The following is an 18,292-nucleotide window of genomic DNA, read 5'->3' as shown; positions in this document are numbered from 1 at the left end:
TACACCTGCCGATGCTCCATATACGCACTCGCTCACTAATCTTATCCTCATTGTGATACCCCGCCCGACCGTACTTGGTCCGCAGGTACTCTTGAACTGCCTCCCTAAGCCAACTGTCTCGGTTATCTTCAACCTCTCTCATGATGGGCTCCGGCACATAGGGATATTCATAACCGTGCGACTGACGGTATCTAGCGACTATGGCCCGGTCGGCTCGACTTAGCTTGGTAAGCGTGCGGTGCCCTGCCCTGCTTGGCAGTACCCAAAACAATGGCTCCTCGGAGGCTACTTCGTCATACAATATACTGGGGCCTTGAGGTACAATACGTTTCTGTTCTATCTCCCTCAACCGGTGATCCAACTCATCCCCCATCTCCTGCGGAGTGAAAGAACCAGCCGCCCACCAATGGTCTACTACATCGTTCTTGATCAACAAGAATCGCGTACGGTCCATCCCTTCATGGTACCCAGTGAACAAAGGCGCCCACCATTTATCGCGGTGCTCGTACTTAGCGGCCTGACTAGTGCATTCTACATCAGACTCTACCTGTGATGATACACCGGACGTACCCGCATCAGTAGATCGCGAGCAATCTCTCCTGCCCTTGTTGCTAGGACTGTTTGGTGCCATTTTGTGGCCCCCCTCCCCTTAACAAACCTCCCCTGACATCTGGTGTGTCTATATAGGAAATCGGTATCTCTGTTTTTGTTATCTTGAAAAAGATGCATGTAGGAACTGAAACATTGATTTTTTTTAATGTAATTATGTAATGCATTTTGTAGTATTTTCACATAACATGGCGGGAGTGCGTTTTTTCTATGACTGAATATTTGTACTTCACTAATCCTACGTTTCGACTGATGTGTACCAATGACAGGATCAACTACATATTGTGAGGGCTCCTTTATTTTCTATTGACATTCATTTTACGAGGGAGGTGTCAATTGCAAAATATTGCAGCAGGAGGAAGTCACAACCTCAACATTAACAGACAATTGGTTAACAGAGGAAGAAGTGCAAAGGCGGCTTGATAAAATGTAATTAAATAAAGCACCTGACCCCAATGGCATGCACCCAAGGGTTCGTAAGGAGCTAAGTTCAGTAATGGCCAAACGATTACGTTTAATATTCAAAGACTCCATTTCCACATGCTCCGTACCACAAGATTGGTGATATGGTGCTTATATTTAAAAAGGTAGCTAGATCACAACTAGGGAATTACAGACCTGTAAGCCTGTCAATAGTGGGAAAGCAACTTAAAGTTGTAGTTTTCAGGAATACCTAATGGATAACAAAATTATTAGTGATAGTCAGCATGGATTTATGAAGATCATGTCAAACTAACCTTGTTAGGTTTGTTGAGGAGGTAAGTAGTAAATTATACCAGGGTAATGCAGATGATGTGGTCTACTTAGATTTAGCAAAGGCTTTTAACACGGTTCCACACAAGAGGTTACTGTACAAAATAAAGGAAATTGGTCTTGGTAAAAATATTGACACCAGGACCGAAAAGAGGTTGAAGGACAGACAGAGAGTTGTCATAAATGAAACTTTTTCAGTTTGGACTAAAGTCGTGAGTGGAGTACATCCAGGTACTGGGGCCACTGCTTTTTAACTTGATTTATTAATGACCTTGAAATTGCATAGAGAGCAAAGTCTCCATCTTTACTGTTGACACTAAATTGTGTAAGGTAGTAGAATCAGAGCAGGATGTAATTTCTCTTCAGAAGGACTTCGATTGACTATAAACTTGGACAGGTAAATGGCAGATGAGGTTAAATACAGGTAAATGTGAGTGTAACACCTTTCCCCTCCCCTAAGGGAGATTTGGTTCTGGTTACAGGATGTAGTGCTGCTTACCTGTTATTCTCTCGGGATTCTGAACTTCCACCGGTGGTAGTGAGGATAAACAGGACAGGTTTTTGGATCTGATTCTCTTACATCCAACAGGGCCTATCATGGATAGGCGCAGTCCCTGCAGGAAATCTCTTTCCCTCCCCCTGAATGTCTGCAGCCTCAGGCAGTCCCTGCAGGAAATCTCTTTCCCTCCCCCTGAATGTCTGCAGCCTCAGGCAGGAGTAAAATATAACTGGATGGTTTTCCAGTATACAGCATACATCTTTGGTACCTGGAGCCAACCCCAGGAGCTTAAGGCCCCAGGAGTCTCTCCTTGTTCCCATACTCCCTGATGACGTGTGGGGTAGGTGCTTCCACTCCCTTGCAGGAGGGAAGGCCTGAAACCAGGTCCCTGGCTCGCACACAGTCACAAATTGGTTCAGAATTGGGGCCGCGCTGTTCCTCCTTGGCAGCTGCTTCTAGGGTACCCACTCCCAATTCATCAATCCAGGCAACATAATCCCGGGAGGGTTCCAGCTCTTAGGCCCAGTTATGGGCACCTAGGCCTTGGGCCCACCCCCGTGTCACTACTACAGAGTTGTTTACTGCAGCAAGGGCAAGGATTAACCCTAACACTGCCTGCACTGGTACCAGGACTTAGGTGTTAGGCAGAGAAGTTTAGTAGGCCAAGGGGTACCTGGCTTCATAAGTGTAACCCTGCTTCCCCCCCCTCCCCCCCCCCAGCCTCTACGGGAGTGTAAGGGGTGCATGGGAGCTGATTACATGCGGTGTGGTGCGTACCTGTGAGGAACAGGAGGGCCTGAGCTTCCCGCGGTGTTGTGGGGGAGCCAGGACCGGGCTTCTGGGGTGATAGCCTCCATGATCTCTTAGTGGTGCAGCGCCTCCATCTTCTATACTTCCAGGGTAATGGGACAGGACCGGTATAGAAGAACCCCTCAGGTCCCAGGGTTATACTCTCCAAATCACACACAGTCTTTACGGGTGCAGAACAGTCTCTTTATTTGACAGAGCAATGATATCCCAACGATAAGGCTTCCAGCAGCCGCAATACAATCGCCAGGGCGAGGTACAACCCGCTCACCTCCCATGACTTCCTCCTCTCCTTCCCTCCAAATCACTCTTCCGACAGGATGGTCTGAGCTAGGGCTTCAATACCCCGTGGCCCACCTTTGAGGTTAGCCTCGAGGTGGGTCTGGAATTCTCTCCCCATCACCCCTGGCAGTGGGATGAGGGCATTGGTCCACCAGTCTATAATTCTATCAGTTCTACTTATAGACGCTGATCGGTTTAGTTCCTCTCGCTCTCATCCGGCACGCTGCGCCGGGGAGCCCGTAGTCTCCTGATACTCCTCGGACCGTTCCGCAGGATTCGTGGCTCATGGCATAATACTCAGCAGCTCTAGACTCTCGATATCACAGTTCACTCAAACTCTTCCTAAGCTACTCTCTCTTCCGAAGAACCATCAACAAGAGAGGAACACGGCACACAGCAAAAATGAAGAACAACTCCTCACTCACCGGAGTGGGCTGCTAAATATAGAGCTAGACCCTCCCCTCCTGGTGTCAGCAGAACCTCCCCTCTTGCTCACGCCTGCAGCAGAGTCCAGGCCGGTGTCTACCACTCAGGTTAGGGCTATGAAGGGGGAAAACCCATAATGATTACTGGCGCCTGATCTTAACAGGACTTACCACAGTAGAAGGAAGATAGGTATAGCCTGAGCTGTTTACAGGGGGCTACACTCTCCCTATGGTGGAATCCAATGGTCCCCACTTGGACCTATCTTTAGCAGTACCATCCTGCGGCGAACCACCTGGGAAACAGCACACATAACAATCATAATACATGCATAATGAGGTAGTAATTGTAAGTACATCCGGGTACTCCCAACATGGAGTACCCTACAGATAGTGCCTTGGATCAGGCTTCCTTACACGTCGTCCATTATGGTCAGTGACAGTCACAGCGAACGACTGCACGGGCCCATGCTCAGGCCTGTATGTGACACCGTGCATGTAAATACACCTGCCGATGCTCCATATACGCACTCGCTCACTAATCTTATCCTCATTGTGATACCCCGCCCGACCGTACTTGGTCCGCAGGTACTCTTGAACTGCCTCCCTAAGCCAACTGTCTCGGTTATCTTCAACCTCTCTCATGATGGGCTCCGGCACATAGGGATATTCATAACCGTGCGACTGACGGTATCTAGCGACTATGGCCCGGTCGGCTCGACTTAGCTTGGTAAGCGTGCGGTGCCCTGCCCTGCTTGGCAGTACCCAAAACAATGGCTCCTCGGAGGCTACTTCGTCATACAATATACTGGGGCCTTGAGGTACAATACGTTTCTGTTCTATCTCCCTCAACCGGTGATCTAACTCATCCCCCATCTTCTGCGGAGTGAAAGAACCAGCCGCCCACCAATGGTCTACTACATCGTTCTTGATCAACAAGAATCGCGTACGGTCCATCCCTTCGTGGTACCCAGTGAACAAAGGCGCCCACCATTTATCGCGGTGCTCGTACTTAGCGGCCTGACTAGTGCATTCTACATCAGACTCTACCTGTGATGATACACCGGACGTACCCGCATCAGTAGATCGCGAGCAATCTCTCCTGCCCTTGGCATTTATGTACCTTGTAGGATTCATCTTATGCACCACTGGTCGGGAAGACCCAGCCTCTGCTGGAGTAGGTGACCCGCGGGCTTTCCCTCTAGCTGTAGGACAAAACGGTACACGGTTAGGTACAGGTATAACACTTGAATACGGTATCTCCCCTTCAGATCCATCATCACTCAGTTCCCAATCCCGCAAGTCCTTGGAGTATTTGGGGTTTTCACATAATTTATCCCTGGTAGGTCCCGGTGGCACCACTCGTAACGGGGCAGGGGCAGTGGCCGGGGCAGGGGGGCTAAGGGCCGGGGTAGGGGAAACATCCAGAACATTGTCCAGCAAACGGGTAACACCCCGCCCAATGAACGTCTTCTTAGCGGCACTCCCCCTCATGCTTTGGGACTCTCGGGAGGGACCTCAAATCTGTAGCTTAGCCCTGGCCATGGCAGAGGCTATCTGTTGCGGGGAGAACATCCCCCCAAGACTGGTCTTTCTCCCAGTGGAACCGGAACTGATGTTATCCGAATCGCCTGCAGAGCTCCCATCCGCCCCGGGATCACGCACCGGCCGTGCGTCGAGGACCCCCGGGGGCGGCGGTGGAACATCTGGTACACGATCGAACAAGTAGGCCTCAAGCCTCTCTTTCTCATTCACCGTGAATGCGGTCTGTGCCTGGCGGGAGTAAGGGGGTGGTGGGGTCTCCTTACCACTCTGCTGCTTTTTGATGACATCGGGCTCCGCTAGGATCGTCTCGGTCTCCATCTCCATTGCACTGGGAGTCACCACGGCGGTGGGACTCGTACGGACCCCCGGCCGCACCAGCGTTCGCCGTTGGATGGTCCCCGGACTTGTCTGTTCTCTTTTGATGCCTTTGGGGTGGTTCGCCGGCAGGTGCATCGCCACCGATGTTACACCCATCTCCTCCTCCTCCGAAGAAATCACGATCGGTTCCTCCGCTGGGGAGTCACCTGGTTCTTCAGCGATAAAACCAGTGGATATAGGTACAAAATGTCCTCGTTTGTGTACCTCCACTGCGGTCGCGCTTGTCTGGGTGGCCAGCTTGCTTAGTTCAATAACTAGCTGAGCCTTGGTTCCTCCCGATATGGTATACCGGGGACCCAAAGCAGTCTTTTCTTTGTCGTCCGCCACCTCCGTCAAAGTTCCTGGAGAGGCACCCCGTGGCATGCCGAACAAATCCCGCGGTTCGGTTGGCCACAAGTAAAACGTGCCACATTTAGCACATCGGGCCTTGGTACTCGGTACCGCGCCGGGTAGTTCGCAGTGCACACACAAGCACCGAACATATTCGTGCTCCAGCTACGGCAACGACCAGTAGGCCTCCAGGTACTTGGTGAATGGAGGTACTTATCTCTGACATGATTCGTGCAGAGGGAAGACAACACAGTTTTCCAGCTCCTTGCTCCTTGAATGCCAGACAAAAGTCACGCTCCTCGCTCAGGTCTCCGGTCCCTCCCTTCGCGGGGGAGGACCTTCCTGATTGGCTCTTGTTGGGCCCCCTCCCTCTGGCGGAATCCAGAGGCGGGGTCTTTGCCTTGGCAGCATGACGTGGCCTTTCGGTTTTCGCGCGACTCCGCTCCTCCTGCAAGGAATCTGGGTTTGGCGCCAGACTCTTGCACTTTTCCCACCACAACTGTCTCACAGTCCTTTTGCAAATCTCACGTGCTTGCTCCAGGCTCGGTCGGAATCGCCATTTTAGCTCGCCTCTCCGCAGAGCACATGTAGGGATGGCCGCCATCTTGGATACTCCCTCCAAATGTGCCTGTGCTCTACTCTCCATGTCTAATGGGTATCTCGTACCTAGACCATGTTTTTCTTCCAAAAGTGGACTCTGCATCTTCATACAGTATGTGACCCACTGAATTGAGGTGGCTGGTACCCCAGGCTCAACGGAACTCCTTTCCTATGCACTGTACTCTCGGTGTTTACGTGCAAGTGCTCTGTGGTGCGGGTGATAGCTAAGATACCTATTTTCTAGGTACAGGCGTCTCCTTCTTTTGGCCACTATAGCGTGGCCCTGGGCCATGGTCCCTGGGCTGGTTAACAGGCTGACCCCACCAGTGACTCACGCTACCCGCCTCAAGGGATTTGATCAGCTCTAACTATCCACCCCTCCGTAACGCGGCCCTGGACTATGGTCCCCGGATTGGTTACCGCTATGACCCCCCAGTTGCCTCACGCTACCTGCTTAAAACCACTTGCCAGGAGAGTGCATCTTAGTCTGTCTGTTCCGCCTCGCTATAAGCCGGTCCTGTTCTGATGGATATCATCTCAGCAGCGCCTCCAAATGTAACCCTGCTCCCCCCCCAGCCTCCACGGGAGTGTAAGGGGTGCATGGGGGCTGATTACATGCGGTGTGGTGCGTACCTGTGAGGAACAGGAGGGCCTGAGCTTCCCGTGGTGTTGTGGGGGAGCCAGGACCGGGCTTCTGGGGTGATAGCCTCCATGATCTCTTAGTGGTGCAGCGCCTCCATCTTCTATACTCCCAGGGTAATGGGACAGGACCAGTATAGAAGAACCCCTCAGGTCCCAGGGTTATACTCTCCAAATCACACACAGTCTTTACGGGTGCAGAACAGTCTCTTTATTTGACAGAGCAATGATATCCCAACGATAAGGCTTCCAGCATCCGCAATACAATCGCCAGGGCGAGGTACAACCCGCTCACCTCCCACGACTTCCTCCTCTCCTTCCCTCCAAATCACTCTTCCGACAGGATGGTTTGAGCTAGGGCTTCAATACCCCGTGGCCCACCTCCGAGGTTAGCTTCGAGGTGGGTCTGGAATTCTCTCCCCATCACCCCTGGCAGTGGGGTGAGGGCATTGGTCCACCATTCTATAATTCTATCAGTTCTGCTTATAGACGCTGATCGGTTTAGTTGCTCTCGCTCTCATCTGGCACGCTGCGCCGGGGAGCCCATAGCCTCCTGATACTCCTCGGACCATTCCGCAGGATTCGTGGCTCACGGCATAATACTCAGCAGCTCTAGACTCTCGATATCACTGTTCACTCGAACTCTTCCTAAGCTACTCTCTCTTCCGAAGAACCATCAATAAGAGAGGAACACGGCACACAGCAAAAACGAAGAACAACTCCTCACTCACCGGAGTGGGCTGCTAAATATAGAGCTAGACCCTCCCCTCCTGGTGTCAGCAGAACCTCCCCTCTTGCTCATGCCTGCAGCAGAGTCCAGGCCGGCGTCTACCACTCAGGTTAAGGCTATGAAGGGGGAAAACCCATAATGATTACTGGCGCCTGATCTTAACAGGACTTACCACAGTAGAAGGAAGATAGGTATAGCCTGAGCTGTTTACAGGGGGCTACATAAGGCTATGCATTTAAAAGCAAGAATGAACAGGCTACGTACAGTACAAACTAAATGGGAAATAATTAGGTCAATAATTGATGGAGAAGGAATTAGAAGTGCTTAAGAGACAACAGGCTTACTGTAGCAATAGTGCGCCATATCAAGCAGTAGCTGCAAAGACAAAAAATATATATATTATCTTGCATAAAACGGGGTATGGATGGAAAGAAAGAAAGCATCATTTTCCAAATGTAAAAATGCTTATTAAAACCACCCATTGAATATGGAGTACAGTTTTAGACATCACTCAATTCATCATACAGTATATTATAGAACTAGAAAAAGTACAGAGAAGAGCTAACAAATGAATAAAGGTCAGACTTATGAGGAAAGGTTAGCTAAATTAGATTTGCTTGTATTAGAAAAGAGGTGTCTAAGAGGGGATATGATAGCTACATACAAATATATTCATTCAATACAAGGAACTTTCCAAAGAATATTCATCCCAAGGACAGTATAAACGACATGGGTCATCCCTTAAGGTTGGAGGAAAGGAGATTTCACCAGCAACAAAGGAAAGAGTTCTTTACCATAAGGGCAGATATAATGTGGAATTCCGTATCCATGGAGACTGTGATGGCAGGTACAATAGATGCAAAAAGGAGTTGAAAAAAGGTGCTCCTGTGTGGATGGTAAAGTGCAATAAATTACAAAAGTGTATTAAATTATAGCTGGAGTGCTTAGCTGACACATTAGTAAGTGGACACACAAAATAAATATTTACCACATAAATATGTGGGATGCTAGAGTGCAATAAGTAATAATTAATGTGCAAGGGTGCATAAAAGAATAATTCTCAAGGCAGCTTAAAAACCCTAATGAAGAACCGTTCCATTGGTTCTTCTGTAGCAGTGTAGTCTTTGGTGAAGGGGAGTGCAGGTCACGTTTGAAAATCAAAATAAAAACGACACAAATAGTGCAATACGTTCTGATGGTGGTAATAATTGTTGACAAGGGAGGGGGAGTTTTACTCAATAAATTAAGGCATATCAGAGACACAAACTTGGTTGATTATTGCTTATGGTATATGCAAAATAACGTACATGTACAGTACAAATGTAATAGAAATACAATTACAAAATGCACAGAGCATCTTTGCACAGTGCAACAAAATTGATTATTTAATTATGGAATAATACTACAAAAATACTATTTTATAAAAAATTCTAATTAATTTTAATTATACAGTGTTAAAAACAACTCTTACTATACAAGAAAGACAATTGAACATATTTTTTTTATTACAACAACTGTTAGGCCGATTCTATTGATCACAACGGTAACACAACATACAGTATGACAATATAACTCAGAATATCACATACTCCCCATAAGAATTAGTGCTAAAGGTTTATTACTATTTTTCTAAATGTCAGGCTATAATTGCTAAATGGCACATCATATTTGAATATTAATAACAGGAGATTTCCATAAATGAGGATGAGAGCTGTACTGTAGAAGATAGGCCTCCATCAGGCTTAAGATGTGATACTTAAGTAATTTTAATAGCTGGTAAAACTTGGTATATAGACAATTCAACTGTATCAAATGTATACAGTGCATTTACAGAAATAAAAGTAATCAATAATCAGAAATCTGCTGTGTTTTATACACTACAGTACATCTTTCTGAGCGGTATTTAAAGGGGTGTTAATGAAGGGCATATCTATTCTGTAGATCATGACAACATTTAATCTTCAAAGGATATATCAATATGTACATTAAGTCTTCATCAGTATGCAAAGCTGTCTTGGAATAATTCTGTGTGATTCAGATAACAGAGGTGAAACAACTTGGCATAAATGAATACAGTATCTTCCTTCCTGTCCTGCAGCAGTAATATACATTGAACTATTTTATTTCAATCAGTCAGGTGGAACATTACACAGGGTGGTTGACGTTTGTGTTGACCTAACTGGTAGCAGCCGTTATAAAATTCTGTACTTGCAAAGTGCTTTGTTGCTGTGAAATATCATGAGTGATGGATATGTGTGTGTTTTATTTAGAGTGCAGTTTTTATGCTATTGTCTATGAGCCAGGCAGTTTTACGAGCAAGATGATAATGAGTCCCTCCCAGTGCTTGGTTTTTATGCTTCCAATGGGAAAGTAAAATATATTGTTATAATAAACAAAAGGACGGGGCTATGAAATAACTATTTGGCCTCTATTGTGAAGCCATCCTCTCCTTATAGAGGAAGACTTAAGCTTCTTTTTTCACAAAGAGAAACGTGTGGTACAACATATTATATAAAGAAAATTGAGTACTCACGTACATAGAATTGCTGCCAAGGGTGCGAAATGGGCATACATCATTGGAATCTATGCTGAACATAAAATAAAGTAGACTTTGATTTAGATTGGGGTTCTGTGGTTATTGACTCAATACATATTCAATTTACCACCCCTCACTCACCTAATAGGTCCACATAACGGTACATTAAGTGGCCTCTCTGGCAGTAAAAAGTTAGATGCAGCCTCTTTCATTTTTCAAATAAATATATTTAATTTGAAAAGGATTTTACTAAGTACTGTATGTGACAAAATGAGTCGTTTCTAATATAGTCATGGCTGGTCCAGACATCTTTCTGCCCTCCTGTCACGTAAGTTCTAGTAGCTACAGGCAGTGACAGGCTATCCTGTGGTATTTACTCTCCCCCCACCCCCCTTCTCACGCAGCCTCCCTGAGTGGCAAGAGAGGTGGTGACACTGGGACTGTGTTGCAGCCAATCATGGTGCAGACCCTGTGCCATCCCCTTTTGCATTAGGGAGGATGCCTTCCAAATTATACAGTCAGTGCCTTCCCACCGGGGAAGGGAGAGGAGCTCCCGGGGCTGAGTGAACCAAGATCTGTGCATTGCACAAGGCCTCAACATTATCTGCTGCCCAGCACCATTCAAGGGCCTGAAACCCATTCTCCACTATATGCAACGCTGTTATACCATCTGCAGTGGCTCCATCAAATAAAGACCCCTTATATATACTTCTGACTAAGTCGCAGGCTATTGGACAGAAGTATAGGAGAAAAAACTGTCATGGTAGGGACTGCCTGCAGCTCTGCTGTAGCCTACAGTGACTGGAGGCGCTGTCACCAAACGAAAAGAACCTGAGGAGCACCTAAAGCCTGTCCTGTTCCCCACAACATTGCGGAAGCTCATCTCTCCTGGACCCTCGCAGGTAACCAGCACCACACGTACCTGTAGCCTAGGCAAAATCTCCCAGAGGGGGGAAGGGGGAAGCAGTGCTACACTAATATCGAAATGTATGGAAATACGTTTGTTTAAATGTCAGTTATGACCAGAGGGTATTTCATTTTTACATTAATGCACACCGTAGGTTTTAACATTAAAGAAAATACATAGTCGCACTGGAAATGGTACTGTGACAATACTTCTGGGTGCTGAAACTCCTAGACATCAGTCCAATAGTTTATAGCAATTGAAGATTACCACTGCAGGATTGGATTCAAATGCTTTTTATCATTTTTTTTTTTTACCAATGTTTCAGTCTAAGCACTGCAGACCTTCCTCAAGGTGAGAGGAGAGACATATAACAGCACTTTTAAACCCATTGTAGTCCCACCCCCAGAAGTGTGAAAAGGTAATTTCAACATAAATCTGCCCCCCTCTGTCACCCCTCACCCCCGATCCATCCTCCTTGCCCCCTCCTCCCCCTCTCACCCCCATCCATCCTCCTCATCCCCTCCTCTCCCTTCTCCACTCCACTCCCTCTTCCCCCCTCGTCCCCTCCTCACCCCCCTTCACCCAACCCCTTCCCCCTCTTCTCCCTCCCCACACCCCTCCCCTCTTCCCCCCTCCTTACCCACATTCCACCTCTCATCCCCGTCCCTCCTCCACCTTTCACCCCTCCTCACCGCCCTTCCCACCATCTTTCCCCTCTCTCACCCTGCCCACCTCCTTCCCCCTCTCTCGCCCTCCTTCTCCCCTCTTTACCCCTTCTCCTCCCCTCTTCCCCGTCTCTCCCCCTTCCTCCTCCCCCCACCCCCTACCCATCCCTCTCACCCCTGCCTCATCTTCCCCTCTTCCCAACCCTCTTCCCCCTTTCTCAGCCTCCTTTCCCCAATCTCTCACCCCTTCCCCCTGTCACTCCCTTTCTATCTCCTTCCCTTTTCTCTCACCCCTCCTCTCCCTCTTCCCATCTTCTTCCCCCCTCCTCACTCACGTACCTCTTCCCTCCTCTCAACTCCTCCTCCACTCATCCCCTTCCCTCCCCTCCTCCTCTAACCCATCTCACCCCTTCCCCCCTCTTCCTCTGCCCCCTTCCCCCCTCCTCCGCCCCCTTCCCCCCTCCTCCTCCACCTTCCCCCACCCTCCCTGCCTTCTTCCACCTCCTCACCCCCTCCCCCCTCACTCTTCCTCCACCTCCCCCCACCTAATACCCCAGTTTAGCCACATATGAGTGAATCTACATTCTTATTAACTTTATCGGATGACATTTACATATCCATATGATTACCAGTGGACCTTCATAAAGACGTTTCCATTGTACTCCTGTATATCAAACTACGTTTTAATGGTCATTATATATACATTTTTGTCGACCACCAAATAGTTTTTGATGCGTGATATTTGGGATTCATTTCCCTTAAAATAGTTCTGTCTATCCCAAGCATTTTCCAATTCCCTTTCTGTATTTGCCGCTACCACTTTTGTTTGGAGACTATTCCACTAATCAACCACCCTTTCTGTAAAGAGGACTTCCTCACATTTCCCATTTGCCAGCCAGCGCCAGAGCAGGAGCTCTCGTTCCAGCACTGTCTCTGAAATATGTTTCCCTTTTGTATTTTGTTGAAACCCTCTAATTAATATGTACTTATTATACATCCATTTTTTTTTAATGTGGCAATTTAGTTTTAGTTTTAACTTATTAAACATAGAGGTAAGTTGAAAAGTGTGTGTGTGTGTGTGTGTGTGTGTGTGTGTGTGTGTGTGTGTGTGTGTGTGTGTGTGTGTGTGTGTGTGTGTGTGTGTGTGTGTGTGTGTGTGTGTGTGTGTGTGTGTGTGTGTGTGTGTGTGTTATTGCCCCTGTTTCAAACATACAGTACTGTGGCCACTTGTGATACTGTATCTTTTTTTGACAGCAGCTTTTATTATCTCAATTTCAGACATATCTCCTTATCTACCCTGAAGCTTAATGAGTTAGCAAACAGGCATGGGCGGCTTTATTTACTTGGGTGGTTTTCTTCTCACTACATTAGATCCTGTAAATAAGATAATTGACTGTATAATATCCAGTGAATGACAACTAGATGCCACTAAGCTGAAAGCATGAATGTATTGTAAGGTTGTTTTCTCTATGTCAAAGAATCTCTTATAAATTCAGTTGTTTTTATGCACCCCCTGTAATGGATTCATTCTTACAGTTGTATGTACAATTGCATCTAATAGGTACAGCTTCCATTTACTGAAACAAAAAAAACATGTATGTATGTATGTCTTTATTTATATAGCGCCATTAGTGTACATAGCGCTTCACAGAAGTAATACACGTGACAATCATATAAATAACAAATAATACAAATAACAGATTATGGGAATAAGTGCTTCAGACATAAAAATAATATTTCGGAAGAGGAGTCCCTGCTCCAAGGACCTTAAAATCTAATTGGTAGGGAGAACGTACACAGACAGTAGTAGGGCCTTCAGGTAAGTGCGTCTGCAGGGGGCCAAGCTTTATGTATCGTGTATAGTATTAGCCACTGTGTTACTCATATGCTTCTTTAAGCAAGTGTGTCTTAAGGTGGGTCTTAAAGGTGGATAGAGAGGATGCTAGTTGGGTATTGAGGGGGAAGGCCATTCCAGAGGTGTGGGGCAGAAAGTGAGAAAGGTTTAAGGGCTGTTATATACAGCATGCGGCCGTGCGTGCCTATGCGAACGCACGTGCACGTGCCGCATGCTTTTTGTATGTATACTGTGTGAGTATACAGTGTTTATGTGTGTTTGTGTGTGTATGTGTGTGTGTAATTGACTATTTATTTAAAAAAAAAACATTGGTAGAAATAATATATTTATTAAATTTGTGTAGACACACAAATACATACAGAAGAAACCACGACTATTCTAAAGTTTGCCTTAAACTAGCCCGGTTACATTCTGGGTATGTGCTGGGTGTAACCTGGCTAGTTTAAGGCAAGTTTAAGGCATTTCTGCATTGACTAAAGACCCATAGGATTAACACAGCAGGGGTCCCTGGCGCCGCCATTTTGGTACTTGCGCATGCGCAGCAGCCCCATAGGCGACAGCGACGGAGGAGAGGTCGCACATGCGCAGTAGGGACGGAGGTAGAGCGCGAAGTATGGACCAATCACAGGAGGGCCAGAGCAGGGAACTACAAGTCCCATGAGCCTCAGTCAGGCCAGGTGACGCCAGGTAGCCAATAGGGTGATAGGAACTTGGCAGGAGGAGTATAGGAGGTTGCGCAGGGGAGCACGCTGGTCAGAGAAGACCAGGAAGGGGAAGAGGTAGGAGCTGAGTGTGTAGAGAGGCAAGTAGCCTCTACACTAGGCCGCATACCCCAGACCCAGATAGGCCCTGAGACACAGTCAAGTATAGTTAATACAGGGACAGGCCCTAGAATCGTCACATTAGTGAAAGAAGCTAGGGACACAGAGACTGTCATATTATCATTCCAGAGGTTTGGGACCAGACCTCCTTAGGAACATCATCAGCCCTTTGGGTGGGATCGCCCCAGAGGACATCACAGGCAGCTCCGCGTCGTCGGATCCTTTGTGAAGATTGTTTGCGGGCCCGAGCGCTGCAGGTAACATCCATCTAAGTGCACCAACTATAACATTGCTCATACTAGTGGTTGCGCAGTCACATATGCACACTTACATTTGGGGGTGTTGGACACGGTGTGGGAACACGGTGAAGGGGTCGCGTCCTGCGAGACGCGTTAGCTATTGTGTCTAATTAAGGGGTAATACTGCCAGGTTATAATACATGCATGGTTATGGTTACCGCTAGTAAAGCTACTGTTTCTTTTATATGCTATGTGAGTAGTGTTGTGTTATTGTCCTGCGAGGAACAACTCCGGCTCTGCTGGGAGCCATCGCAGGTGGAGGCGCTGCATTTGGTTAGAGGTAATCCATACATATACATTGCCCCAGGCTCTCCGTGGCAGAGGCTTAGGCCCTGCGAGCCAACAGGTTATACAGCATTGGTAGTTATACTGTCTTCAGTAGGAAACAGGGCTACATATATATTGCATGAACCATATAAACAATACTGTATATACATACATTTGTAAGTAAAATGTATTTAAGTGCAGACATTTAGCTTTTTTTTTTTTTTTTTTTTTAACAATACCTGTATTTAGTTATTTGCTGTTTTGTGCCACTTGTATCCTTTACAATTTGTTTGTGGTAGTTTTAGGGAAAGATAGTGTTAGAAGAAGTTACCTAATGCATATTGTACAATGCAATGTAGCAATGTCTTTATCTGGTCTACTAATTTTTCACCTTTTTTCCAATAAAAAAAACTCTGCTTAATCCGTGCTGGTGTAAATATGTTTCAAATGTAACATGTTGATGCAGACAAAACAATATTATTAATTATTATTATTATTTGCTTCATGAATAGACACATTCCTTCTTTTCAGGTTTCTTGTTCCAAAATAACGTTATAGAACATGCATGGAAATGTACACGTATACTGTATGTTAATAGACATACTGTACATAGCTATGTTTGTGTGGATTACTAATGTAGCCCCTTTACCTATGCCTAAGGGAAACTGCGGGCGACTTTGCTGCTGATACCTGTACGCTCACATTAGGCCTGAGCCTCCACTTCTGGAAGCCTGGGGTGAGGTCTCTCTCTCTTAGTGCAGTGCCTCCGCCTGTGAGGAATCCCAGTGTTGGTGGGATGACTCCTCATAGGAACCAATGCAGTCAGTAATAAACAGTATCACACCAGGTAATATATAATTTGTGTAGTCATGTCACCTGATGTCTACTATTTCTGTCCTTGGGCTGGCAGTAAATCCTGGTACAATAAGGTTGCCAGTAGTTGATATGGGGGTTCCCCCCTCAGAGGAGCTGCATTTGAGTGACAGCGGGAGGCAGTGACATCAGGCCTGGGCATGACCAATCATGAGCCAGACCTGGTGCCCTCCTCCTGGCAGTACTTAATGCAGGACCACCCTAAATTTAGTAGTGTCCTTCCCCCACTGAGGAAGGCAGGCCACACAACTGAGAGCCTGAGATTGGGCCTTCCCTTGTGCTCTTCCCTCCGGGGGAGAGTGCTTGTAGACCATTCCTCAACCTCTGCTAGGGAGGTGGGGAAGAGCTAGGATGGCTGCGGGTGCCCTTGGCCTGTAGGATGGCTGCGGGTACCCTTGGCCTGTAGTGACGGTCCAGGGACCATCCTTCAGTGAGGGCTGAGCATACTGAATCGGGCAGAAGCCTGCCATGTAACTGTGCTGAACAGACGACAATAAACCGTTCCTGTTGTTATATACCTCCTGCCTTGTGCGTGCCCTTACTGGGGGGGGGAGAGGTAATACGTTCTACCGTGGCAGATCACCTTCAGTTCCTGGAGCCTATGGCAGATGGAGGCGCTGCACTGCTAAAGAGATATGTGGGGTATGAACCCCAGAAGCCTGGTCCTGTGTCTCCACTACCATCAGCGGATGATTCAGCCCTCCTGTTACCAGCAGGTATATGCACCATACACCGTAGTAATGGACAAATCTCCCACCGGGTGGGGAAACACTGTTACTGACACACATCTAACAATACTATAAGGGTAAAATGCAATACAACCTCCACCATGAGTGAGTCCCCCACAGTACTGAAGGTGCCCTGAGCACCTGTAACCCGATATCGACACGAGCAAGTCCACCCAAAGTGTGAGATAGTGCTACCCCCCCTGTGATGTGAACCGTTGGTACACTTGCGATACCTGCCTGGGTACTCCAGTACACCAGGGGCAGCTTCCAGAATTTCTCTAACACAGGTCCCATGCAGCAGGACCTCTGACAGTAATCCCCTCTCGCCTAAGGCTCCCGGCCTCCACGTGGTGTGAGCTCCAGCCGGAGTGTCTCACACAAATGTCCCTGAACACTGCAGTCTGGTCCCAGGCCGCAGTCTGCTTCGTGGATGTCCGTCCACTGACGCAATAGTGTAGCGGTAATGCTAAGGTGAGGAGGGTCCCTATCTGGGGCCTTCTCTACAATATGGAGCTATGGTTGGCTCAGGACCTGACAGGGGCCTAGGGGCAGAGTCTGGCCTAGACCAGGAAGCTACTGCTCCCTGGATACTACCTTCTGTCTTACCGCCTCCGTCAGAATAACTCGCGGGCTCCCTGCTTGCGGAGGATATCCTGTTCTTCCCTGCTGCCTGAATCCCATTGGCTTGGACCGTCCACGTGTTATCCCTCCCCCCGAGGATTCTGGGACTCGTAGTCCGTTACAGTCTATGCGGTTCCATTCTAAGATGGCCGCCGCTCTCACGACACTGCGCTTGCGCGCCTGGCCACAAACTGGCCGCCCCCACAAACTCCCTGGTTGCGCAGCGCTCTGTTGATCAGCTGAGGAGCGGAGCAGTTCCCCGCACTGGAGGCAGGGTAGGGGGACTCCACTACACTAATACAAGCACACTGTATAAACAGTCTTTTGTTATAAGCATTGACACCTTGTTTTCTAAAGCCACTGATTGTGTACTACTGCACCAATGTGATATCATAAAGCAGCTTCGCTGAGAAAGCAAGCTGCAGTAATGACCAGTAGCTTATTAGTCACATAGGCAGCCTGAGGAAATACTGTAAGTAAATGCGCCCTTATTATGCAGCTATCGATCAGCTGCTTGTCTGAGGTTTCCAGCAGCAATGTCCCTCCCATCCGCCGGCTGCCACTGTGCTCATTCTCCAGTCCCCAGTCTCCAGCTAGATTAGTTAACAGCAGAGAGAGGGAGAGCTCGGTACAGCGAAACCAAATAACATCAGCCTCGAGGAAGAGGAATGTTGTAGATCGCAGCTTTTCCATAGGATTTTCCACAAGCTGAGCCTTTGAATGAAGCTGCCTTCTCTCTCAGGATGGGCCAGTGCTGCCGCAAGCTTTATTACTGCTGTCATTGTCAGGACAAGACGGTACTTTACCTTCCCATTTACTGTACTTTCTTATTCCAAAAACAGGCGGAAACAGCAGCTGCAAATGTTTCATATTTACTTCATTGTCTGAGCACTGAAGTCTGATACAGACTGGCTGAGTTCACGTTAGTGCTGGGTTGGGAGCTACTTATTAAACCTCTTAAGCATGTACAGTAATAGGTGTAAGAGGAGTGAGTGTATAGTAATACAACAGTTGGTTGCACATTGACTGCATGCAATGCTTTATCATTTCTACAGAAAAATAAAATAGGTAATTGCAGTGTGTTGTTACCTACTGAATTATCAATGTCCCCTTACTGTACATTTAA

General features: G+C 47.5%; 1 protein-coding gene across 5 annotated transcripts in view; it reads left to right on the top strand.

Annotated features, from left to right (window-relative positions):
- The window catches only part of MTUS2 (microtubule associated scaffold protein 2), a 666,577-nt gene that overhangs the window by 569,434 nt on the left and 78,851 nt on the right, over window positions 1-18,292 (top strand). Inside the window, exon 1 of one of the 5 annotated variants that reach the window (XM_075592176.1) lies at window positions 17,650-17,963. The exons of 3 other annotated variants lie outside the window; for them this stretch is intronic. Coding sequence is in view for 1 of the 2 variants with exons in the window: in XM_075592177.1 (XP_075448292.1) it covers window positions 17,910-17,963 (54 nt within the window). In the remaining variant the exon portion in view is untranslated. Of the gene's footprint in view, window positions 1-17,649; window positions 17,964-18,292 lie in introns of those variants that run through there. One more of the 5 variants, XM_075592177.1, reaches the window with a different exon arrangement.

The sequence above is a fragment of the Ascaphus truei genome, chromosome 3 (genome assembly GCF_040206685.1).
Source record: "Ascaphus truei isolate aAscTru1 chromosome 3, aAscTru1.hap1, whole genome shotgun sequence".
In the NCBI taxonomy this organism is placed as follows: domain Eukaryota; kingdom Metazoa; phylum Chordata; class Amphibia; order Anura; family Ascaphidae; genus Ascaphus; species Ascaphus truei.
Note: the sequence above shows the minus strand (reverse complement) of the source record. Positions and strands in the feature narration are given on the sequence as shown.